The sequence below is a fragment of the Chiloscyllium plagiosum genome, unplaced genomic scaffold, assembly GCF_037043375.1.
Source record: "Chiloscyllium plagiosum isolate Xiang-an unplaced genomic scaffold, Cpla_swu_hap1 HiC_scaffold_26, whole genome shotgun sequence".
NCBI classification, from domain to species: Eukaryota; Metazoa; Chordata; class Chondrichthyes; order Orectolobiformes; family Hemiscylliidae; genus Chiloscyllium; species Chiloscyllium plagiosum.
In genome coordinates, this window is record NW_028270164.1 from 49,668,410 (window position 1) to 49,695,238 (window position 26,829).

A 26,829-nucleotide genomic window follows, 5' to 3' on the forward strand; every position below is an offset into this window, starting at 1 on the left:
ATACAACAGTCCATATTCTCACAATATGGACTATTCCTCTGATGTGTTAGCAGCACCAAGATAATGGGAAGTGCGAAAATTCTGAATATAAACATACTTTTCAAATGAAACACGGATTGTTTGATTAAATCAAGCTGAGAATTTGTCCTCCGAGATGAAGGTCAGGGGTTAGCTCTGCAGTTGGACAGTTGCATGCACATGCCGTGGTTGGACTGTGGTGGACACATTTTTTAAAATCACACAACACCTGATTACAGTCCAACAGGTTTATTTGGAAGCACTAGCGTCCAGAGTGCTGCTCGTACATTAGTGGTTATGGAGTAAGATCATAAGACACAAGGACACAGAATTTATAGTTCACAGTGTCATGCAACTGAAATGACATATTGAATAGACAGAGATCGCTATTAAGTCTTTCATCTTTTAGAATGGGTTAAGGGTTTCAGTTCATTAATATGCGAAACCCAGAACTTCTTTCAAGTCGCATTCTCAGATAACTTAAGGTTTTATTAAAAAAGGTGACATCTCAGCTCAGACAATGTATTAAAGGTGTGAGGCTAGAGTCTGTCTGTCTCCTAATCTTGAGCCAGACTGGTTGATGATCCTACTCCGCAGCTACCTTATGAAGGAAAGCTAGTGCTTCCAAATAGATCTGTTGTACTATAACGTGGTGTTATGTGATTCTTAAATTTCATTGATAGAAGGGGACAGCATGATGGCTCAGTGGTTAGCACTGCAGCCTCGCAGCACTACGGACCTGGGTTTGATTAGATTCCCTACAGTGCGGAAACAGGCTCTTCAACCCAACAAGTCCACACTGACCCTCCGAAGAGTAACCCACCCAGACCCATTTCCCTCTGACTAATGCACCTAACACTACGGGCAATTTAGCATGGCCAATTCACCTGACCTGCACATCTTTGGACTGTGGGAGGAAACCGGAGCACCCGGAGGAAACCCACATAGACACAGGGAGAATGGTTTGATTCCAGCCTTGAGCAACTGCCTGTGTGGAGTTTGCACATTCTCCCTGTGTCTATGTGAGTTCCCTCTGGGTGCTCTGATTTCCTCCCACAATGCAAAGATGTGCAGGTTAGGTGAATTGGCCATGCTAAAATGCCCATAGTGTTAAGGGTAAATATCGGGTAGGAGAATGTGTCTAGGTGGGTTACTCTTCAGCGGGTCGGTGTGAATTTGTTGGGCTGAAGGGCCTGTTTGCATACTGCAGGGAATCTTGTCTGAGTATAGTCAGATTGCACTCTGGGCGTTGTAGTTGTTTCCCTGTTGAATACAGAGCAGGCACAGAACTACAACTCCCATAAAGCATGGCGACAAGCCCGCTGAATGATCGATATCCCTAGGGGCCAATCAACGTGCGCAGTTGCGCGGGGGCGTGGTATTGTTCCACCAATGGAAAGAGGCTAAGGGCGGGCTTTGCTGCTCGGTGCTGCGCAGCGGTGAGTTTATGCGCCTGAAGGTGTTGGTTTCTCGGGTCCAGGGTTTGTCGTTGTCGCCAGCCGTCAGGAGACCATGAAGGGGAGTAGCCTCCTCCTGATGGTGTGTCTGCTGGTGCTGTTGGTGTTGTCTGAATCCTCCAAGGTAAGACCCTAATGCAGTCCAGGTTGTGGTCTCCATCTCCCTGAAGGTCCCTGAGGGAGAGGGAGGGCCTCCATTCCACAGGCACATATGTGTACTTATTGTATAGTATATACATTAGGGCCGAGAGCAGCTATCCTACACTGTATCAATACTGGGCCAGTATAGGCTTTCAGATTCTACTTGTACATTTACATTGTCAATACCTGTGTGTGTGTTATATCTCCTCTGTGTGAGGTATCTAACTACAAGGCTCAGCTGAACATCAGAATCTGCATCACAGGCTCTGTCAGAGTTTGACATAAAGACCACCTGAAAGCTGTTCTCAAATGCATGGGAAAATACAACCTTGGTCAGGCCCAAATGGAGAATTCTCTGTCATCAACCAATTTGGTAACAGCGTTAAATACTTTCAGGACAGGTGCGTGTGGCACAAAGCCAATGCCAGCATCTTATTCTATAGAGTTGCACAACATGGAAACAAGCCCTTCAGTCCAACTTGTCCGTGCTGACCAGATATCCTAAATTAATCTAATCCCACTTGTCAGCATTTGGCCCATATCCCTGTAAACCCTTACTATTCACATACCCATCCAGATGCCTTTCAAATGTACCAGCCTCCTTCCTCTGGCAGCTCATTCCATACAAGCACTACCCTATGCATGAAAAAGTTGTCCCTTAGATCCCTTTTATATCTTTCCTCTCTCAGGGGTCTAGGGTGTAGGTTTGATATCCAGACGTTTCATTACCTGGCTAGGTAACATCGTCAGTGGCGACCTCCAAGTGAAGCAACGCTATTGTCTCCTGCTTTCAATTTATATGTTTGTCCTGGATGGGGTTCCTGGGGTTTAGGGTGATTTCATTTCCTGTTTGTTTTCTGAGGGGTTGATAGATGGTATCTAGATCTTTGTGTTTGTTTATGGCGTTGTGGTTGGAGTGCCAGGCCTCTAGGAATTCTCTGGCATGTCTTTGCTTCGCCTGTCCCAGGATAGATGTGTTGTCCCAGTTGAAATGGTGTTTTTTTTCATCTGTGTGTAGGGCTACGAGGGAGAGAGGGTCGTGTCTTTTTTTATATATATATCTTTCCTCTCTCACTTTAAACCTATGCCTTCTAGTTTTGGAGTCCCTATCCTGGGGAAATTAACTCACCTTGGCTATTCACCCTATCATGGCTCTCATGATTTTATAAATCCCTATAAAATCAGCCCTCAGCGTCCAATGCTCCCCAAAAAAAGCAACCACAGCTCCCACTATGCTCAAAGCCGTTAACCCTGGCAGCATCCTTGTAAACCTTTTCTCAATTTTCTTCAAGTTTAACAACATCTTTCCTATGGGAGACCAGAATTCAATGTAGTATTCCAAAAGCGGCTTAACCAATGCCCTGTACAGCTGCAACCTGACATCACAATTCCTACAGAATCAAAGAGTGTGGTGCTGGGAAAGCACAGCCAGTCAGGCAGCATCCAAGGAGCAGAACACTCAACATTTTGAGCAACAGCCCTTCATCAGGAATGAGGCTTGTGGCCCGAGGGGGGGGTGGGCTGTAGGGAAGATAGCTGGGAATACAACAGGTAGGTCATGGCAGATAGGTGGGAAGGAAGATGCTCAGGTAGTACAGTTCAAGGGGGCGGTGCTGAGTTGGAAGGTTGGATTCGAGATAAAGTGGGGAGAGGGGAAACAAGGAAACTGGTGAAATCCACATTGATTCCGTGTAGATGCAGGGTCCCACAGCAGAAGATGAGGCGTTCTTCCTCCAGGCATCTCGGGTGGTTAGGGTTTGACAGTGGAGGAGACCCAGGACTTGCATGTCCTTGGTGGAGTGGGAGTGGGAGGGGGGAGGGGTAGATAAAGTGTTCTGCCACCAGGTGGTGGGGTTGTTTAGTGCATTCCAGATCCAGCCTTCCAACTTGGCACTGTCCTACCTGTCCATCTTCCTTCCCACCTATCTGGCCCCACTCTCCTCTCTGATCTATCTCCTTCACCCCCACCTTCATCTACCTATCTCATTCCCAGCTCCCTTTCCTCCAGCCCCACCCTCACTCCCATTTATCTCTCAGTCCCTTTGGCCCACAAGCCTCATTCCTGATGAAGAGCTTATGCTCGGAATGTCGACTCTCCTGCTCCTCGGAAGCTTACTGACCTGCCGTGCTTTTCCAGCACCGTACTCTTTGATTTTGGTCTCTAGCATCTACAATTCTCACTTTCTCCATCAAATTCCTATATTCAATACGCTGACCAATGAAGGCAAGCATACCAAATGCTGCCTTCGCTACCTTGTCTATTTGTGACTCCACCTTCAAGGAGCTGTGAACCAGCACTCCCAAGGTCTCTTTGTTTGGCAACATTTCCTATGACTCTACCATTAAATGTATAAGTCCTGCCTTAATTGCCTTATCAAAATACAATACCTAACATTTATCTAAATTAAGCTCCATCTGCCACTCCTTGGTCCATTGACCCATCTGAGTAAGGTCCTGTTGTATTCTGAGGTAACCTCCTGTGCACTGTCCACTGCACTGTCACTCTCCACTGCACTGTCACTCTCCTCTACACCATCAATTTTGGTGTCTTCTGCAAGCTTACTAATTATACTATTTGTAGAAACGATAAAAGCATTGGCTCCATATAAAGGATTTGCAAGCAGCACAGTGACTCAGAGGATATGATACGAGGTACACTGGCTCAGTGGTTAACAATGCTGCTTCACCACACCAAAAACCCATGTTTGATTCCACGTTCGGGCCACTGTAGCGTTTGCACATTCTCCCCATGAATGCGTGGAAATGCTCCAGGTGCTCCAGTTTCCTCCCACAGTTCAAAGATATGCCAGTCAGATGGAGTGGCCGTGCGAAACTGCCCATTAACCATAGGAAATGCAGGATTACAGAGATAAGAGTAGTGAGGTGGGTCTGGGTGGGATGCTCTTTGGAAAATTGGTGTGGATTTGTTGGGCTGAATGGCCTGTTTCCACATTTAGTGATTCTATGATTTGCAGTCAGTTATGTAAGTCAAGACTGGGCTGAATGTCTCATGCACTGTCATAAAACTGCACGCTTTTTTTTTCTTTTATTTGCTAAACTGTCGTCCGTAAATGTGGTGGGAGAATTTTTTTAAAAACTTGCGAATGTAATCTTGGTTCATTTCATAACATTGTTGCCTTGGACTCCCAAGTTCCTTTCTCAGCCTTAAGCACAAAAATCAAGGCTGATATTCTGGTGCAGGACTGAGGGAATGCTGAGCTATTAGAGGTGCCTTATGTTAACCCAATTCCATTGCCTATTCAGTTGAATGTAAAATATCCCATAGTGCTGTTTTGAGGAAGAGCAGGAGAGTTAACCTTGGTGTCTTGGCCAATATTTGTTCCTGAATTAGCATCACAGAAACAGATTGTCTGGCCGTTATCATATTGATTTTGTTTTGAGTTTGTGTGTTGGACAGATCATAAATTAGCTGTCATGTTACCGACATTACAACATTTCAAAAGTTGCTTATAAGATGTTTAGTTATCCAGTGAAAATGTTATCATTGTGCATCTTATTCTATAAGACCATAAGACATAGGAGTGGAAGTAAGGCCATTCGGCCCATCGAGTTCATTTAATCATGGCTGATGAGCATTTCAACTCCACTTACCAGTATTCTCCCCATAGCCCTTAATTCCTTGTGACATCAAGAATTTATTGATCTCGGCCTTGAAGCCATTTAGCGTCCCGGTCTCCACTGCACTCCGCGGCAATGAATTCCACTGGCCCACCAGTCTCTGGCTGAAGAAATGTCTCCACATTTCTGTTCTGAATTTACCCCCTCTAATTCTAAGGCTGTGCCTACGGGTCCTAGTCTCCTCGCCTAACGGAAACAATTTCTTAGCGTCCACCCTTTCCAAGCCATGTATTATCTTGAAAGTTTCTATTAGATCTCCCCTTAATCTTCTAAACTCCAATGAATACAATCCCAGGATCCTTAGCTGTTCCTTGTATGTTAGACCTGCCATTCCAGGGATCATCCGTGTGAATCTCCGCTGGACACGCTCCAGTGCCAGTATGTCCCTCTTGAGGTGTGGGGCCCAAAACTGGATACAGTACTCCAAATGGGGCCTAACCAGAGCTTTATAAAGGCTCAGTAGCACATCGCTGCTTTTATATTCCAACCCTCTTGAGATAAATTATGTATTGTATCATATGCCTGTATGTGCAGGTATATAAAGCAAGGTGTTTACGGCTCAGATTTTTAAGTTACTGGCAAAGTGATGGTGCTAAGATACCATCAAAGGAAGGTGCCCAGAAAATCTACCAGGCTCTCCACCACAGACTTACACTTTTCGGGCATTGGTTACATCTAGGCACCAGCCACAGATAATCTCTATATTCCACTGGATTGATACCATCTAGCAGCCCAATTTCAGAAAGCAAACCAGGAAGTAACAATAAATTCTGCAGAATTTTTACCACGGGCAAGTGACACTTCTCAATCATTAAAATTAGTTTTTCAGGGCCAGTGAGGTTGTTTTAGATGTAATTACTGTTTTAATATTACACGTCTTCTGTCAAAAAACAATTTTTTTTTCAAGCTTTCTACAATGGGATTGATAGCATAATATGAAGAAGTTCAAGCCAGGTCAATCATTTCTTACTGAAATCAAGTTGCAAGGGCTTAAATGGTGCACCATGCAAGGAATCACTGACAGCAGTGTCTGGATTTGTGTATTTACTTGTGCATGCATAGACAGCATAAATTACTCTGTGTTTCACAGGGTAAGTCTAGGTGTGTGCATGAACATAGGAAACCTTGAAATGAAATTAACACAAAATGCTAACAACACGTGGCTGATCCATCAACATCTTCTGAAAAATATAGTTTAATAGTTTTAGTAGGAATCCTGAAGAAGGGCTCATGCCCGAAACGTTGATTCTCCTGCTCCTTGGATGCTGCCTGACCTGCTGCGCTTTTCCAGCCAGACATTTTCAGTTTTAATTTTAGCACCTATAATTCAGTCTGCTTCTGTTCACTCTGTAGATTTGTACGCCTCATTTAGTATTGATTTTGGTCAGACCATCATCGAAACACAATCATTTCAAGCTTGCATTTGGATGTGAAAATAGAAGACATGGTTATTAAGTTTGCAGATGCCACCAAAATTGGAGGTATAATTTTGAAGAAGGTTACGTCAGTGTACAATGGGATCTTGATCAGATGGGCCAAAGGGCCAAGGAGTTGGAGATGGTTCTTAATTTAGATAAATGTGAGGTGCTGCATTTTGGAAAGTTGAATCAGGGCAGGATGGAGGCTCAGCGATTAGTACTGTGGCCTTACAGCACCAGGGACTCAGGTTCGATTCCAGCCTCGGGCGACGTCTGTGTGAAATTTGCACATTTTCCCCTTATCTCCGTGGGTTTTTTTCGGGAGCTCTGGTTTCTTCCCACAGTCTAAAGATGTGCAGGGTACATGAATTGGCTGTGCTAAATTGCCCATAGTGTTCAGAGATGTGTAACTTAGATGCATTAGTCAGGGGTAAATATAGGGTAGGGGCATTGGTCTACGTGGGTTACTCTTTGGAGGTTAGGTGTGGACTTGTTGAGCTGAAAGGCCTGTTTCCATACCATAGGGATTCTAAATTGTAAATTGTTCCAGGACTTTTAATGGTAAGGTCCTGAGGAGTGTTGCTGAACAAAGAGACCTTGGAGTGCAAGTTCATACTTCCTCGAAAGTGGAATTGCAGGTGGCTACGATAGTGAAGGTGTATAGTGTGCTTGCCTTTACTGGTCAGTGCGTTGAGTATAGGAGTTGGAAGGTAATATTACAGCTGCACAGGACATTAGTTACGCCACTTTTGGAATATTGCGTGCACTTCCGGTCTCCTTGCTATAACAATGATGCTGTGAAACTTGAAAGGGTTCAGAAGAGATTCACAAGGGTGTTGCCAGGGTTGGAGGATTTGAGCGAGAGGGAGAAGCTGAATAGGTTGGGGCTAGTTTCCCTGGAGTGTCGGAGGCTGAGCGGTGACCTTCTAGAGGTTTATAAAATCATGAGGGGCATGCTCAAGGTGAATAGGCAATGTCTTTTCCCCAGGGTAGGCAAGCCCAAAACTAAAGGGCAGTGTTTAACGTAAGAGGGGAAGAATTCAAAAGGGACCTAATGGGCAACTTTTTCACACCGTGTGTAGTGCAAGTGTGGAATGAGCTGCCAGAGGGAGTGGTGGAGGTGGGTACAATAATAGCATTTTAAAATGCATCCAGATGGTATATGAATAGGAAGAGTTTAGAGGGATAGGGGCCAAATACTGGCAAATTGGACTAGATTAATTTCGATATCTGGTCAGCATGGGCGAGTTGGACAGAAGGGTCATCTGTTTTCGTGTTGTACAACTCTGACTCTATGATTCTGCATCAGTAATTTCCACTTCAACTCAGCTAAGAATTATGTGAGTGAACCAAATTGCACCTATATATACTATGTCAAAAATTTGACTTTTTATGTTTGTCTTAATCATGACTTGAGTTATCCTCAACATATCTGATAAGACTCATTTGACTGTTATTTATAAGAAGTAAATGGTTAAGGGAGCAAGTAACTCACTAAAAAGAAAAAAAATGGGTTATTGGTCCTAAATTCTTCATCAGAACCATGTCCTATTTCAAAACACTCTTACTTTATTTATGTTTGAGTCCTCATCAAAAGTACTTATTTGTGTTAACCTCCATGCTGATGTTTCTCACCGTTTCTCTCCCTATTTCAACACCTTGCCTTGTTCTCTTTCTCTCTTTTCCCCTGTCACTTTGTAATGATGCACATTCTATTTTAAATATGCAACAAATTCTATTTGTAATATCCAAATTTTGGACCTACATGATTTTCTTTAAACTTCGGTTTTGGTCTTTGTGCCACTTAGTTGCTTTATCATCTTGCTTTAGAGTCAATAAGGAAGGGTTTACTCAAAGCATGTAATCCTTCTGACTTACTTTGTAGTATCAAAGAATGTAACCATATATCTTTAAACTCTATTTAATAGAAAGAGGGGATTCTTAACTAATTTCTGATTGTTTCTCTAGAGCTCTGCAGATGTGCGATGCAAGTGCATCTGTCCACCATACAGAAACTTGACAGGCCACATTTACAATCAAAATGTCTCCCAGAAAGACTGGTAAGCTGTGATCCTAATATGTCAGTAGTTTTGTATTTCTAAGAGGAATAAGCTTTTTTTAAGTACAGCAACTTGCTGCAATGAAGGACTATGTTGGGTTATATTTTGCTTTGATTTCAAGGGATTTAGGGATTTTCACTGTTACTTTGTGGGTTTGTTTCAATCCGTAAGAACTGAAAATTAGAGGCCTTGGTTCTAAGCTGTTCATCAAAAATGCCCAGTAATACAGGAGTGTTTTCATTAAAGTGTTCCTTTGAACAACATAATCAGGAAATTGGAATTAACAACTGTTTGGTCCTCTTCTCTGATGGTCCAGGTTGCTTTACCTGAAGTTCCAATCAACGCATAAGCTAGCCTGTTGGTCTCCCACCTGGACCTACTGATCAGACATTGCTGCAGACATCAAGTATGACTTCAGTGGCTAAAAATAGCTTCTAAAGTTGACTTCCATCCAATGAAAACTAAAATTGCTCCCACCTGCAAACGGGGACAGTGATCTGAACCGGAGGAAGCAAGCAGGTGAAAGCTTTAAAGCTTCTGATAGGTTTGGAAAAGCAGTATAAAAACAAAATACTGCCTCTGCTGGAAATCTGAAACAAGAACTCCAAATTCGAGATACTCAGCAGGTCAGACATTGGGCCTCCGCCTTAAACACAAAAACAGTGTCTACTCAGATTCTGCCAGAACTTCCAAGTGTATTTTTTCCTTTTATTTGGGATGATATTTGATGAAGTGGAGCACGACGTAAAATGAAAGGTTTAAACAAAAACAGATTAAATAGAGAAGTCGAACAGGAGGGCCCATTCAGTCAGTGTTTTTGTTTCAAATTGAGTTTTGAGTGTTTATTCCCATTCAATGTATAGTACAGTACATGAAATTCCGTAAGGCTGCACTCTGGGAACCGTCCTTTTACAGCTGTAAAGACGATCCACTTGTCAGTGTAAATAAACTTGTTGACTTCAGAATATCATTACGACCAGGTTCATGGTACAGGCTGAAACTTCAGATAATGTCATGGTATTGGTCTATTACTGAAGTAGATTTTAAATGAATTATTGAAAAACAACTCATTAGATAAGGCATTGCAAAAAGTATAGAAACTAATTTTATTGGTTCACTTTTATTTAAAACCCATCTTTCAAATATTTCCGATGAGTATTCCTGTCTGACCCAGTGTGGCTGTTTTTGTTTCCTCGGCCATACCTCTCCAGGATGCTGCTGAACAGAGTGGGGTTGTGGGTTTAGGCATCATTCTAAAACCAAAACTAATGTTATAGTTTGGAAAGCTTCAGGGACCTGCAGGGCTCATGAGACCATAAGACATAGGACCAGAAATTTAGCCATTCAGCCCATTGAGTCTGCTCTGCCATTCAATCATGGCTGGTAAGTTTTTCAGCCTCATTCTCCTGCTTTCTCCCGTAACCCTCGATCCCCTTGATACCCTTGAGTGTACCTATCTATCTCCATCTTTAATATACTCAATGAGCTGGCCTCCACAACCTTCTGTGGCAATGAATTCTATAGATTCACCACTCTCTGGCTAAAGAAGTTTCTCCTTATCTCTGTTATAGAATCATAGAGTTATAGAGATATACAGCATGAAAACAGACCCTTTGGTCCAACCCGTCCATGCCGACCAGATATCCCAATCCATTCTAGTCCCACCTGCCAGCACCCACCCCATATCCCTCTAAACCCTTCCTATTCATATACCCATCCAAATGCCTCTTAAGTGTTGCAATTGTACCAGCCTCCACCACTTCCTCTGGCAGCTCATTCAATACACGTACCACCCTCTGTATGAAAAAGTTGCCCCGTAGGTCTCTTTTATATCTTTCCCCTCTCACCCTAAACTTATGCTCTCTAGTTCTGGACAACCCCACCCCAGGGAAAAGACTTTGCCTATTTACCCTATCCATGCCCCTCATATCTTAAAAAATCTTCCCTTTTTCTAAGGCTGTGCTCTCGGGGCCTAGTCTCTTTTACCAATGGATACATCTGACCAACACCTTCCCAGTCCAGGCCATTCAGAGCTGTTTCATTTAGATCCCCCTTCACCCTTCTAATCGCCATCAAATATAGACCCAAAGTTCTCAAATAGACCTATAAATTAACCTTTTCATTCCTGGGACCATTCTCGTGAACCTCCTCTGAACACCCTCCAAGTGCATCCTTCCTGAGCTATGGGGACCAAAACTACACATGATACTCCAAATGTGGTCTGATCAGAGCCTTATTGAGCCTCAGAAGTACATCAGTGCTTTTATATCCAAGTCCTCTCAAAATAAATGCCATTATTGTATTTGCCTTCCGAACTAAGGACTCAACCTGCGAGTTTCCCTTGAGGGAATCCTGGACTACGACTCCCAAGTCTCTTTGCAGTTCAGACTTCTGAATTCTCTCTGCATTTAGAAAATAATCCATGCCTCAGTTCTTCTAACCAAAGTTCATGACCTTGCACTTTTCCATGTTGTTCTCCATCTCCCACTTCTTTGCCCACTCTCCTAACCTGCCCAAATCCATCTGCATTCTCCCCACCTCTCAATACTATCCATCCCTCTACCTATCTTTGTATCATCTGCAAACCTAGCCAGAATGTCCTCAGTTTCTTCATTTAGATTGTTAATGTATAAAGTGAAAGATTGTGTCCCAACACTAATCACCAGCTGCCATCCTGAGATGGACCCTAGTATCCCCACTCTCTGTTTTCTGCCAGACAGCCAAGTTTCTACCCATGCTAGAACTTGCTTCTAACACCATCTTACTCAGTAGCCTCCTGTGCTGCATCTTGTCAAAGGCCTTCTTGAAGTCCAGGTAGATAAACAACCATTGGCTATCCTTGGTCTAACCTGCTCATTACTTCATCAAAGAATTCTAGCAGATTTGTCAGGCATGACCTTCCCTTGATGAAACCATGCTGTCTTTGCCCTGTTTTACCATACACTCCTAGTATTCAGAAATCTCATCTTTCACAATGGATTCCAGGATTTTACTCACGACCGAAGTTAGGTGAATTGGTCTGTAATTTTCCATCTTTTGCCTTACTCTGGGACCCTCCCTGACTCTAGTGATTCCTCAAAGATCACTACTTCCACTTCCACTATCTCTTCAGCTATCTCACTTAGGATTCTGGTGTGTAGCCCATCTGGTCCAGGTGATTTATCCACCTTCCGGTCATTCAGTTTTTCTTGCACCTTCTCCTTAGTGATGGTCACCATATTAACTCTGCCTCCTCAATCTCTTAAAGTTTTGGGAAATTACTCACGTCTTCCACCATGAAGAGTGACGCAAAGTAATTATTCAGTCCCTCAGCCATTTCCTTGTTCCCGCTACTATCTTTCCAGCAGCCCAATATCCACTTTTGCCTCTCTTATGTGCTTTATATATCTAAAGAAACTCTTACAGTCTTCCTTTATATTATTGGTTAGCTTGCCCTCCTGTTTAATGTCCTCCCACCTTATTTCTTTTTCTGTTGCCCTCTGTCCATCTTTGTAAGCTTCCCAATCCTCTGGTTTCTCACTGGCCTTTGCCACATTATATGCTTTCCCTTTTGCTTTTATGCTATCCCTGACTTCCCTACTCAGCCATGGCTACCTCATCCTCCCTGTACCATGTTTCTTTTTCCTTGAGATGAATTTCTGCTGTGTCTCCTGAATTACTCCCAGAAACTCCTGTCATTGTTCTACTGTCTTTCCTGCTAGGCTCTTCTCACAGTCAATTCTATCCAGCTCCTCCCTCATGCCTTGTAGTTGCCTTTATTCAGCTGTAACCCACCGTTGCATCTGATTCCACTTTCTCCCTCTCAAATTGCAGAGTAAATTCAATTATATTATGATCGCTGCCTCCTCAGGGTTCCTTCACCTTAAGCTCCCTGACCAAGTCTGCCTCATTGCACCACACTAAATCCAGTATTGCCTGTTTCCTAGTGGGCTTCACCACAAGCTGCTTCAAAAAGCCATCTTTCAAACATTCTACAAATTCCTTTTCTTGGAATCCACTACGAACCTGATTTTCCCAGTCCACCTGCATACTGAAATCCCCCATGATCACTGTAACTTTGCCTTTCCTACACATCTTTTCAATTTCCTGATGTATCTTGTGCCCCAGCTCCTGACTACTGTTTGGAATCTTGTATGTAATTACAACTATGGTTTTGTTTTTACTTCTGCAGTTCCTTAATTCTACCCACACAGATTCTACGCCATTTGACCCTAGTTTGTTTCTTACTATTGATTTAATTTCATTTCTTACTAATAGGGCAACCTCACCCCCTCTGCCCACCTGCCTTTCTTTTCAATAGGATGGATATCCCTGAATATTCAGCTCCCAATCCTGGTCCCCTTAAAGCTACATCTCTGTGATGCCCACCACGTCGTCATACCTGCCAATTTTAACCTGTACCACAAACTCATTTACTTAATCCTTATACTGCGTGCATTAGATATAACATCTTCAGTCCTGTACTAACCGTCCCTCTTCTCATTGTCCAGTGTGCTTGAAGTTTGATTGCTAACCCTTTCCATACACTGTGCTATTTATGTTCTGATGTAGGGCTTATGCCCGAAATGTTGATTCTCCTGCTCCTTAGATGCTGCCTGATCTGCTGTGCTTTTCCAGCACCACACTCTCGACTCTGATCTCCAGCATCTGCAGTCCTCACTTTTACCTATTTTAATAACCTCTCCTGAGTCCTGCACTCTTATATCCTCCTTTTAATTCGGGTTTTCTAATTTCCCCTAGAACTGAACCCCCTCCCCCCATAAGTTTTCAAGCCCAGTCTACAGCCCTAGTTATGTAATTCACCAGGAATATGCTCCCATAACAGTTCAGATGAAGACCATCCCATCGGATCCGGTCCCTTCTTCCCCAGTACTGGTGCCAGTGTTCCATAAATTCAAACCCCTTTCTCCCACACCAATCTTTAAGTCGCGCATGTACCCTCTTTGCCAATTAGCCCATGGCTCAGGTAGTAATCCAGAGATTGTTACCTTGTTGGTTCTGCTTTTTAATTTAGCTCCTAGCTGTTCATACCCCTTAGCAGAACCTCTGCCCTCATTTTATCTATGTCATTGGTACCTACGTGGACAATGACTACTGGATCGTTTCCCCGCCTAGTTTCTCTGCAGCCCAGCTATCCCCAACCTGAGCATCAGGCAGGCAACACAACCTTGGGAACTCTCAATCCTGATCATAGAACAGTGTCTGTGCCTCTAACTATACTATCCCAAATTAGTGATTTAAGTTGTTGTTACTTGTTACATGATCAGAATAGTTAGAAGCAAACAAACTTTATTGCGCAATACAACCGAACAGACTTGTTCTTCCAGGAAAGCATTTTATGTAGCTAATCAAAAAATAATGCACATTTAAACAATGTAATACCACTAGGCTCATTGTATAAGCTAAAACGTCAAGGGGGTTGCGGTGGGCAATATTTTAAGCCATCTTAAAGAATCATACAGTGTGGAAGTAGACCCTTCAATCCAACCAGTCCAAGCTGACCATGTGCCCAAACTAAAGTAGTCCCACCTGCCTACTCTTGGCTCAGATCCCTCCAAACCTTTCCTATTCATATTCTTATCCAAATGTCTTTTAAACATTTATAATTATACCTGCAGCCACCACTTTTGTTGGCAGTTCATTCCACATACAAATCAGTGTAAAGTAAAAGTGCCCCTCATGTCCCTTTTTAAATCTCTCACCATTCACTTTAAAAAATATGCCCGCTAGTTTTGAATTCCCCCCCCACCCCATCCTGGAGAAAAGACTCTTGTCCTTCACCTTATCTATGCTCTTCGTGATTTCATAAGCCTCAATAAGGTTGCCCCTCCACCTCCTACATTCCAGTGAATAAATTCTCAGTCTTTCCAGTCTAATTTTGTATCTCAAACCCTTGCTCAGTGGGAATGAACAGGTTGGGCTGAATGTTCATTTTACACCCAGCACCTGATTTTTGTGCTATTTTGCAGTTACTGGGCTTAATACCAGAAAGAGTTTGAACCTATTATCTGACTTAGTTCCTGCTAGACAGGTCAGATTAGAATTATCCCCTAGTATACATTTGTGATTACTACCTTCTAATCTTTTAAGAACTGTTCAGCATTCTAAGAATACCTTTGATTCTCAAGTTGAAAAAATCTGGTTCACCGTCAAAGAATGGCCAGGAAGTGGAATGGAATCAGAACCAGGAAACATTTTACATGGGTAGAATTAGAAGACAATTCCAAATATTTAATTGGCGAAGATTTATTAGAGTTTGGATACTTGGTAAATCAGAGGCAGTGGGCTCAGCGGTGAGGTTGGGCATCTAGATGTTGTTGAGGTATTTATGGAATCTGTTGTCACTGAATATAAATGAGAATTAGGAGGCAACCAAGGATCAATCTCAAGGAGAAATCCAGAGGTAACTGCAAATGAGACGAGAAGCCACTGCAAATTGATTTTTTTTGGCTGTGACTGGATGGAAAGCAATATAGCCAGTCAGGGCTGTCCCACCCAGTTCCGTGACTAATAACAGGCATTGGGATTGTGTGGTAAATCCTGTCAGGGGCTGCAGACAGGCTAAGATAGAAAATGAGGAATTGTCACCTGTCATTGTAAAACCGAATATCATTTGTCATGACAAGGGTTGTTTCACTGCTGTGGCAGACACAGGGAGTTAACAGGAGCTCAGTGATATTTGCCTAAACTGACTTGTTTATTTAGGAATGGAAACTGATGCGTTCAGAATAATAAAGTGTATTATTTGGTCATAAAAACATGAAGGAGACAGCACAGATACTTAACCCACAGCAGAGATGTTACCAGTGACGTCATCTGCAAAAGAGGCAGTAACTTTTAAATAAGGTTCACTTTAATTTTAGCAAAACATAAGATATCCTCAATTTGAAAATTTTGTTCACAAATCATTAAAGTAAACAGATTTCCAATATCAAATGTATATTTTGGTTCATTTAAAACAAAAATAAAATGTTAACTGGCAACCATTTTAAAGAAACTTATTTCTCTATACAGAAATGGGAATTTCACGTCTTTATTGTTTTATTTTCCTATTATACTAGTTCTTTGCCAAACCACAGTTCTTCCTTGTGGGAACTTGCAGTGAATGCAACAAGCCTGTTCTTTTGGGCAGGAATTGATTAATTTTGGCATTGAATACTGGATTTGACACTTGAGTTATTATTGCTTTAATGTGGATGAAGTAAAGAAGTGAATTCCAGTTTATTTGCCCCAAGGACATAGCAATTCATTACAGCTGTGAACGTTAACACATTTAAGCAATTTACAGAAAAGCAGGAAGCTATCTATTATATATTAAGGTTAGTGATTAGATCACCAAAGTTTAAGCGTATTTTTGAAAGATGACATGCAAGAGTTTCAATTATCTGCAATATTACATCCACAGTTATGTGCCTTGGTGACAAAACCTTTCCTGTACCAGAAAGACTGACTGCAAGTCTATGGGCAATTACTAGTGTATAATTAATGATGGGGTAACTGAACAACTAGAAAATGTTCACTGATCAGAGAGAGCAAGCTTGGATTTGTAAAGGCTAGGAAAAGCCTAGAGAAAAAAATTGAACCTAATAAAGTAATGAACCAAAATAACAAACAAGAAGATGTCTGAGTTTTGTTTCTGTGGACTCTGGCAAGCATTTAATAAAGTCCCTCAGTGGAGACTGCTAACTAACTTTCTTACTAATTCCCTTTTCATTTCTTAATTTTCACTATTCCTTTAATCTCAGATGTTAGAGACTTCTCATCTCTTCCTCATTGGAACAAAGCTACAATAGTTATTTTGATTTTCTATTCTCTACTGAAACTTCTCCATTCATCTTAACCAAACTATTCTTTTTTAGATACCCATAAAAACATTTTCAGTCTTTTTTTGCTGTTTACATTCCTATTCTAGTCTCTCTTTGTTTATCAATTTCTTGATCCATTTTGCCTTATTGTAAAATCCTCCAACCCTTGGATTTGTGACTATTCTTAGCAACTTTATAATCTTGTACATATTTTTGGATGTTCATGTTTGGATATAATATATAACTATTCTAACCCAAGTATTAATTCTTTTAAAGACTATACAGCTTATGTTCCATAATCCCTTTTTAAAGTTTTCATTTTCCTCCAGCCACCTCAGTGAATTTTCCCCTTTATACCTTCATAAAATCCTTTGTTCAAATTGAACACCATGTCTTCAGTTTCAACTTCCTCATTTTCAGTATGTCCTATTTAACTCTGTTGACTGGATGGCTGGTTTGCATGCAGAGTGATAGCAACAGCACAGATTCAATTCCTGCACCAACTGAGGTTACTTTGAAGGACTCTGCTTCTCAACCCACCTGGGGTGTAGTGACCCTCCAATAAAACTACCATCAGTTATCTCTCTCTGTGTGCCATGGTGGCTCAGTGGTTAGCACTGCTGCGTCACAGTGCCAGGGACCCAGGGTTGAATCTCGCCTCAGGCGACTGGGTGGAGTTTGCACATTCTCCCCGCGTCTGCGTGGGTTTCCTCCGGGTGTTCCGGCTTCCTCCCACTGTCCAAAGATGTGCAGGTCAGGTGAATTGGCCATGCTAAATTGCCCATAGTGTTGGGTGCATTAGTCAGAGGGAAATGGGTCTGGGTGGGTTACTCTTTGGAAGCTCAGTGTGGACATGTTGGGCCAAATGGCCTGTTTCCACACTGTAGGTAATCTAATCTAATGGGTCCTATAGCGACTTTACTTCCTGCTATTCTGTGCAAACAAACATTCCCAAAGCATATTAAAAAAGAAATGTATCTTAGCGCATTAGATGTTTTAAACCTGGCCTAGAAAATGCAGATAAAATAAGTCATTTAAAAAAAAAAATCATTGGTTGTCCAGATATTTAGTTCTCAGGTGGAGAAGTAATTTTCCATAGTAATGGCTAGTGAATTCTGTTTTCTCCTGGAGGTAGTGTTGCTGAGTTGCAATCTTCCTTTAAACTAATCTGTTTGCAGTGAGCAGGTTTTCTGGCTGGGTTTTAACCTATAAACAGGGCTCAAAGTTTGAGAGAAGGGCAGGGAGTGTCAGGCTGAGGGTGGGGTGTTGGGGGGCTGTTGGGTGGTTGGCAACACTGTCCTCCATCCATCTGTTCGTATAAGATTGTTGGAATTCGAATCATCAAAGAGCCTGGTCACATGATGTTCCTCCATACTCGGTGTCTACTCTTAAAAACAAAAGCTAACCAGTTCAGCAACCATTGTAATATTCATGATGACTCATTTTAATATTCCAACCATTAACTCCTTGAATAACTAGTCCTGTATCTTGATGAGATAGGAAGGATTTATTTTTCATTGCCAGGAGGGTCATTGTATTTGTAGAAGTGTCTGACTTCATCTCCAGGGGTAAACCTTGGACCTAACTTCCTAATAGCCCCATCTACTTGGCCACTGTTCTTGAGTACCTGGTCACTGATATCCAGGTGTGACACAGGGCAGCGAAGATGACTTGCAAGACCCCCACCTGCAGTTTAACCATCTGCAAAGACTAGTAACTCAACAGGCTGCTGGTAGGAGTTGCCGTAGCCCAATAGATGGTCCTGTCCAACGTCAAGAATGTGCTATTAGCTTCACCCAAGGAAGCCAGACGTCCCAGCAGTTTTGACACCTAAAAGAGCAAGATAAGAAAACTAAAAACATGTTATGAATAAAATATGCTAAAGAAAAGCCATACCATCCAATCTGTGCCTTGGAACTACAATCCTGTGGTTCACCCCACCCTCTCGGTTGCCCACCAAATCCGCTTCACACAGTACTTGCAGTCCAGGCCAAGAGTAACCTCATTAGACTTACAGGTAACCTATCAAATGGGGGCGATCTCTCACCCCTACATGATTGCTCAATTCCATCCCCAGCCTTGTTGACTTCCCTCCTGCTTCACCTTTGCACTGGCTACCAACATTGTTCCTATGTTAATCTAAATCAGAGCTCTCTATTAGTAATTTTTTTTGCTTCTCAAAGTTTGTGAGAAGATTTGTAGCTCGGGTGCTCGTTGTTGTGGTTGTGTTCGCCGAGCTGGGAATTTGTGTTGCAGACGTTTCGTCCCCTGTCTAGGTGACATCCTCAGTGTTTGGGAGCCTCCTGTGAAGCACTTCTGTGATCTTTCCTCCGGCATTTGTAGTGGTTTGAATCTGCCGCTTCCGGTTGTCAGTTCCAGCTGTCCGTTGCAGTGGTCGGTATATTGGGTCCAGATCGATGTGCTTATTGATTGAATCTGTGGATGAGTGCCATGCCTCTAGGAATTCCCTGGCTGTTCTCTGTTTGGCTTGTCCTATAATAGTAGTGTTGTCCCAGTCGAATTCATGTTGCTTGTCATCTGTGTGTGTGGCTACTAAGGATAGCTGGTCGTGTCGTTTCGTGGCTAGTAGTAGTCTGGCTACGAAAGCAACCACCCCAACACACACAAAAGAAGTTGCATCAAGACACTATTCAAAAGGGTCATGACACACTGCAGTACCCCAGAGCTGCAAAAAGAGGAAGAAGAACACCTATACAAAGTATTCGCCAAAAACGCAATTTCATCAACAGATGCCTAAGGGAAAGACCATGGAACGAGGACATGCCACAACCCAAAGGACTAGCCACACTACCATACATCAAGAGCATTTCTGAACTGACAACCAGACTACTGCGACCACTAGGACTCATAACAGCACACAAACCAACAGCCACCCTCAGACAACAACTCACCAGAACGAAGGACCCGATAGCCAGCATGAGCAAAACCAATGTAGTGTACAAAATCCCATGCAAGGACTGCACAAAACACTACATAGGACAAACAGGAAGACAGCTAACGATCCACATCCATGAACACCAACTAGTCACAAAACGACATGACCTGCTATCCTTAATAGCCACACACACAGATGACAAGCAACATGAATTCGACTGGGACAACAGTACTATTATAGGACAAGCCAAACCGAGAACAGCCAGGGAATTCCTAGAGGCATGGCACTCATCCACAGATTCTCAATAAGCACATCGATCTGGACCCAATATACCGGCCATTGCAGCGGACAGCTGGAACTGACAACCGGAAGCGGCAGATTCAAACCACTACAAATGCCGGAGGAAAGATCACACAAGCGCTTCACAGGAGGCTCCCAAGCACTGAGGATGTCACCTAGACAGAGGACGAAACGTATGCGACACCAATTTTTTTGCTTCTGTCTTTACTGCACCTAAATAGAGCTGGACTTGGGAGAAAACCAGTGTGGGAAAGGAGGATGGAAGAAAGCGTGAGTATAGAATGAGTTGGCAGTGGTTAGAGCATTGGTGGGGGGTGACAGATAAGTAGAGGAGGGGAGAGGTGGGGTGCCCAATGGGTGGGTGAGAGACAGAACAGAACGGGAGAGGAAAATGAGTTATTGGGTTTGGGAGAGGGAATAGAGTAAGGTAGTAAGGGAGTGATGTAGTAATGAGAGAAGAGAGGGGTAGTGAATCAGATGAAAGATTATAATCAAAACCTAATTCCTATATCGATTTATGTATTTCTAATTACAACAACCAACATTATTGCCAATAGCAATATAGTGATTTGTCTATGTTAAACAATCACACTTGTACTGTGACTTGGAGCAGAACCTTATCAATCTGAGCAACATGGGCTAACCCCCAGTGAGTGATAGAATCAAGTGAAACCGTCTCACTGCATCTTGTATGCTTTCCTCAGAAGGCATGGCGAGATTCTTACTAAGTAGTGGCAACTTCCCAATTGACACCCGTTGTTATTTGTTAAATGGCCTGCTAACTTTACAACATGCTATCAGTTGCAATTTTATCAAGCTCTCCAAACAACCCAGCCAACTGGAAAATTCAACCACTTGTTTCAGCTTGCTTTTCTTTTAACAATTTCCAACAATTTTAGTTGATCGCTGCCAAGCACTCCAAAAGAAAACGAATTGTTTGCAATTGATGTGTTTGGCGTACTTTCAGGGTCATTGAGTTCAACAGATCAATATTGTCAAAGCAATGGAACACAGAATGCTTTGGGTGTAGATCATCACAAATGTGTTATTCAAATGCTGTTTTACATAGAAGGATGTCACTTTTCTGGTAACAAATCTCTCAGCATTTACCATTGCAAGTACTATCAGTATATTCTATGTTTCAGATGATCACCACACAGTCTTCTAAATTCTGCAGAGATCAACCTTGCTTACTTAAACACTGTACCCTTCTGTCAGGAATCAATCTAGTGAACTTCCGTTGTACTGACTCAAGGCAAACATGTCCATACATGCTTAACTAGTCCAAAACTCTACAGAGTATTCCAGGTCTTTCTCCTCGATGTCCTGTGCTATTGCAGTAAGGCATTTTGTGTTCCAATCCCTTTGTTATATTTTCCTAATTTTTCATTCCTACTTGTCTGCAATACCTGCATATTAACGTGTTGTGGTTAGTGTATCATGATTACATAATTTTATGGGAAGGTGGTGGTGGTGTGGTAATGTCACCACATTCGCACTCCAGAGGCCTAAGCTGAAGCCCTGGGATCATGGGTTCAAATCCCATCATGCTGTCTGATAGAGCATCAACTAATCTCCGTAATATTGACCATAATATCCTTTCGGGAATGAAATCTGTTGTCCTGACCTTGTCTGGCAAAATGTGACTCCAGGATTAGAGTGGTGCTGGAAAAGCACAGCAGATCAGACAGCATCCGAGAAGCAGGAAAATCAACATTTTCCTGCCCCTCGGATGCTGCCTGACCTGCTGTGTATTTCCAGCATCACTCTAATCTCCAGCATCTGCAGTTGCACTTACACCAAAATGTGACTCCAAACCCAGCGCAACGTAGATGGCTCTAACCTTCCCTCTGCAATGTCCCAACTAGCTACTCAGTCAATTCTTTTTAAAAATCCTTTAGAATACCAACATTTCTCAATTTCTATGATCCTTGATCCTGTGATCCAATCTCTCACTATTTAAAAAACAACTATTATGCATTAGCAGAGGAGGGGGGAATGATTCTCCATTTAATTGAAATGTAGGGGATGACGCTTGCTCCAACTAACTATGCTTGTGTGCACACGTTGGACATTTTCATGGAAATGCTAACTCATTCTTAAGTGTGTGTACAGGTTGCTAGTTGATCTGCTGTGCATTGCCAGAACTTCCTGTTTTTGTTTTAGATTTCAAATATTTGCATTAGTTTTACCTCTACCTTACTGCAAAAGTAAATGTTACAGAATCATTAACACATCTAACTTCAGCTTGTCATTATTATTTGCTGCTGTTTGGGTATGCATTGTCACCTAGCAGATACTCCTTAAAAGGAATTCCTGTTGTGTTAAAGTTTGGGGATCGAGGAAATGTTAATTTGCAGGAATTCTGCTTGAAATAGAAGATAAACCTATTAGCACATAACCCATCTCAAGACATTCTAGAAGATTTGCCCTACCAAAGTTGGGAGGAGAAATTATTAAAGAGGGCCTTCCACTGTGTAGACTCTTCAGGAATTCTTCAAAAACTGAAGGAATTGCCCTTCAGTGGTCAGTCAGCATTAAGATTTGGCAAAACAGGGAAACACAAACAGACTGGAAGATGGAAGCTACTGTAACCCATTTCCTACAGAGATCATCATCCTGTGATGATCTTGCTGTAATACATATGCATAGCGAGTAGGATTATTGGTCATGCTAGAGCATCATTAAGGTTAATCTTTTCTGTAGTTTAGAGATCCGTTGCCTACTAAGTAATGTTTAGCCATTGTTTTTAATTCATTTATTATAATAAAAATCTCAAAATTAGCAATCTTATCTAATTATTTTACACTTTTTGAGACGATTTGTAGCTAAGGTTGAGGTTCAGCTTGTAAGTTTGCTCGCTGTGCTGGCAGGTTTGTTTTCAGATATTACCTAGCATGGTGATGAAACATCATCAGTGAGCCTCCGGTGAAGTGCTGGTGTACAGTGCCAATTTGTATGTATGTGTCTTGGTCTCTTAAGGTGAGTGATATCATTTCCGATTCTTTTCCTCAGAGGTTGGTAAATGGGGTCCAAATTGATGTGTTTATTGATGGAGTTCTGGTTTGAATGCCAGGCCTCCGGGAATTCCCATGTGAGTCTCTGTTTAACCTGTCCCAGGATGGATGTGTTGCCCCAACTGAAGTGGTGTCCTTCTTCGTCTGTATGTAAGGATGCTAGTGATAGTGGGTTGTCTTTTGATGGCTAGTTGATGTTTGTGAATCCTGATGGCTAGTTTTCTGCCTGTCTGTCCGATGTAGTGTTTGTTACAGTCTTTGCATGGTATTTTGTAAATGACATTCGTTTTGCTGGCTGTTAGTACAGGGTTCCTTAGGTTCATCAGTAGATATTCGAGTGTGTTAGTAGGTTTGTGGGATACCATGATGCCAAGGGGTCGGTGTAGTCTGGTAGTCATCTCCAAAATGCCTTTGTAGGACAGGGTGGCTAGAGTTTCTGGGCATGTTAAGTCTACTTATTTGTGTTTGCTGTGTCAGAATCAGCCGACTGTGTTTATCAAGTATCCGTTCTTCTTGAATACGCTGTGCAAATATTTTTCTTCTGCTGCTCGTAGTTCCTGGGTGCTGCAGTATGTTGGGATGGTTGCTTCTGTAGTATCTGATCTGTGTATGTTGCTTTCCTGTAGATGCTGGTCTGCAGTTCTCCATTAACTGTTCATTCCACAGTGACATCTAGGAAGGAGAGTCTTGTTGTTGTTCTCTTTTGTGAAATTTATGCCAGTGAGGAGGATGATGACGATGTTATAGGATTCCTCTAATTTGTTTCGTTTTGTGATGACAATGGTGTTGTCCATGTAGCAGACCCAAAGTTGGGCTGGATCCAACCAAAACTTTGGGTCTGCTACGTGTATGGGATAGGCAACGTTGGTCAAAGTGTTGAGTACAGGACATTGGTTAGGCCACTGTTGGAATATTGTGTACAATTCTGGTCTTCCTATTGGGAAGATGTTGTGAAACTTGAAAGGATTCAGAAAAGATGTACAAGGATTTTGCCAGGGTTGGACGATTTGAGCTATAGAGAGAGGCTGAACAGGCTGGGGCTGTTTTCCCTGGAGCATCGGAGGCTGAGGGGTGACCTCTAGGGGTTTATAAAATTGAAGGGCCTGGATAGGGTAAATAGGCAAAGTCTTTTCCCTGGGGTCAGCGAGTCCAGAACTAGAGGGCATAGGTTTAGGGTGAGAGGGGAAAGATATAAAAGGGATCTAAGGGACAACTTTTTCACGCAGAGGGTGGTATGGGTATGGAATGAGCTGCCAGAGGATGTGGAGGAGGCTGGTACAATTGCAACATTTAAGAGGCATTTGGATGGGTATGTGAATAGGAAGGGTTTGAAGGGATATCGGCCAGGTGCTGGCAGGTGGGAATAGATTGGGTTGGGATATCTGGTCGGCATGGATGGGTTGGACCAAAGGGTCTGTTTCCATGCTGTACATCTCTATGACTCTAAGTCTGTAGTGTCATGACTGAAGCTGGGGGTCCCCTGTTCAATGGCTTTCAAGATGCCCTCGACGTAGCCAAAGATGTTCACACACAGGGTCCTGTTACCTGATATGATGGGACAAAGAACAAAGAAAATTGCAGCACAGGAACAAGCCCTTCGGCTCTCCAAGCCTGTGCCAATCTAGATGCTGTATCTAAACCTGTCACCTATTTTCCAAGGATCTGTATCCCTCTGCACCCTGCCCATTCATGTATCTGTCCAGATACATCTTAAATGACGCTATCGTGCCTGCCTCTATCACCTCCACTGGCAACCTGTTCCTGGCACCCACCACCCTCCACATAAAGAGCTTCCCACGCATATCTCCCTTAAACTTTTCCCCTCTCATCTTGAACTCATGATCCCTAGTAATTGAGTTCCCCATTCTGGGGGGAGAAAAGCTTCTTGCGATCCATCCTGTTTTGTACCTCTCCTGATTTTGTCGACCTCTATCAGGTCCCCCCTCAACCTCTGCCTTTCTAATGAAAATAATTCTAATTGACTCAACCTTTCTTCATAGCTAGCAACCTCCATATTAGGCACATCCCGGTGAACCTCCTCTGCGCCCTCTCCAGAACATCCACATCCTTCTGGTAATGTGACGACCAGAACTGTACGCAGTACCGAAATGGCTGAACCAAATTCCATACAATTGTAACATGACCTGCCAACTCTTGTACTTAGCACCCCATCTGATGAAGGAAAGCATGCTGTATGCCTTCTCGACCACTCTATCGACATCCTCTGGGAGCAATGGACCTTAACACCCAGATCTCTGGACATCAATTTTCCCCAGGACTTTTCCATTTACCATAGTTTGCTCTAGAATTGAATCTTCCAAAATGCATCACCCTGCATTTGCCCGGATTGAACTCCATCTGCTATTTCTCTGCCTAACTCTCCAATGTATCGATACTCTGCCGCATTCTCTGACAGTCCTCTTCACTATCTGCTATTCCACCAACAAGTTATCCCAGCACGAATCCCTGTGGAACACCACTGGTCACAGTTCTCCATTTTGAGAAACTCCCTTCCATTGCTACTCTGTCTGCTGCTGCCCAGTCAGTTCTCTATCCATCTAGCTAGTACACCCTGGACCCAATGCGACTTCACTTTCTCCATCAGCCTACTATGGGGAACCTGATCAAACGCCTTCCTGAAATCCATGTTATATGACATGTACAGCCTTTCCCTCATCAATCAATTTTGTCACTTCCTCAAAGAATTCTATTAAGTTGATAAGACATGACCTTCCCTGCGCAAAACCATGCTGCCTATCACTGATAAGCCCATTTTCTTCCAAATGTAAGTAGATCCTATCCCTCAGTATCTTCACCAACAGCTTCCCTACCACTGACGTTAGGCTCATCGGTCTATAATTACCTGGATTATCCTTGCTCCTCTCCTTTAACAAGGGAACAACATTAGCAAATCTCCAGTCCTCCGGCACCTCACTCGTGTTCAAGCATGCTGCAAAGATAGCTGTTAAGGCCCCAGTTATTTCCTCCCTCACTTCCCTCCGTAACCTGGGATAGATCCCATCCGGACCTGGGGACTTGTCCACCTTAATGCCTTTTAGAATACCCAACACTTCCTCTCTCCTTGTGTCATCTTGACCTAGAGTAATCAAATATCTCTCCTGATCTGTTGGTTTTATGTATCCCCTACATGAGAAGTATGCAAGTTGAGAGTGTGTAGGGTACTCTGAAGAACTGGATCAAAAGTCTCGATCAATGCTTAGTTCACAGATGTGTTCTTTGGTCGGTAGTTGCTTGTAGTGTCCCTGCTTGTTCAGTTGTCGGTACACTTTCTCGCAGTAATCTCTTCTATCCTGAACAACGATGGCTCTTCCTTTGTCCACTAGTTTGATGACAATGTTGAAATTGGTCTTGAGAGCATGGATGGCGTTGCGTTGTGATCGGGTGATGTTTTGTTCTACCTTGTGGGTACGGCAGATGAATCTGGCATTTACACATTTCCTGACAGTTTGAGCGTACATGTCAAGCCTAGGGCAGCAGCCCTCCTGGCGAGATCCAAATCAACGACTCCTTTCATTGCTGCACCATGGATCTCTCTGACGACTGTTCCAGATCATCAGTTGTCCCATTGGTCTCAGTGTTGACATCTTGAAAGAATTCCCAGAGTCTCCTTCATCTGATGAATTTCTCCGTGTCTGCAAGACCAATGGTGGTGGGACTGAAATTGAGCCCCTGGCTGAGAACTTCAGTCTGTTCTGGTTGAAGGGTGTGGTCCAATAAGTTGACGATCGATTTCCCCGTGGTGGTACCATTGTTGAATCAAAGAGAGAACCCCGAAACATAATTATCTGGAATATCCTAACATTCATAAAAGTATTTTGAAGATGGATTGCCTACCTAGACATACAATAAAACAAAAACTGAAGTTGCTGGAGAACTGGTTTCTGATAAAAAGTCACCAGACTCAAACATTAACTCTGCTTTCTTCTCACGGATGACCCCAGACCTGCTGAGTTTCTCCAGCAATTTCTGTTTTTGTTTCAAATCTCTGGCATTTGCAGTTCTTTGTTTTATGAAATATCTGGACTCTGAATGCAGCAAGTGGAATGAACAACAGAAG

The 26,829-nt window shown here is 42.8% G+C and overlaps 1 protein-coding gene across 2 annotated transcripts in view; it reads left to right on the forward strand.

The window, feature by feature from the left end:
• tmem9 (transmembrane protein 9) overlaps window positions 1–26,829 on the forward strand; it is a 98,158-nt gene that overhangs the window by 1,046 nt on the left and 70,283 nt on the right. The window contains exons 1-2 of one of the 2 annotated variants that reach the window (XM_043717020.2): window positions 1,443–1,599; window positions 8,642–8,733. In XM_043717020.2, the coding sequence (XP_043572955.1) occupies window positions 1,531–1,599; window positions 8,642–8,733 (161 nt within the window). In that variant the 5' untranslated portion in view covers window positions 1,443–1,530. Of the gene's footprint in view, window positions 1–1,442; window positions 1,600–8,641; window positions 8,734–26,829 lie in introns of those variants that run through there. The other variant, XM_043717021.2, reaches the window with a different exon arrangement.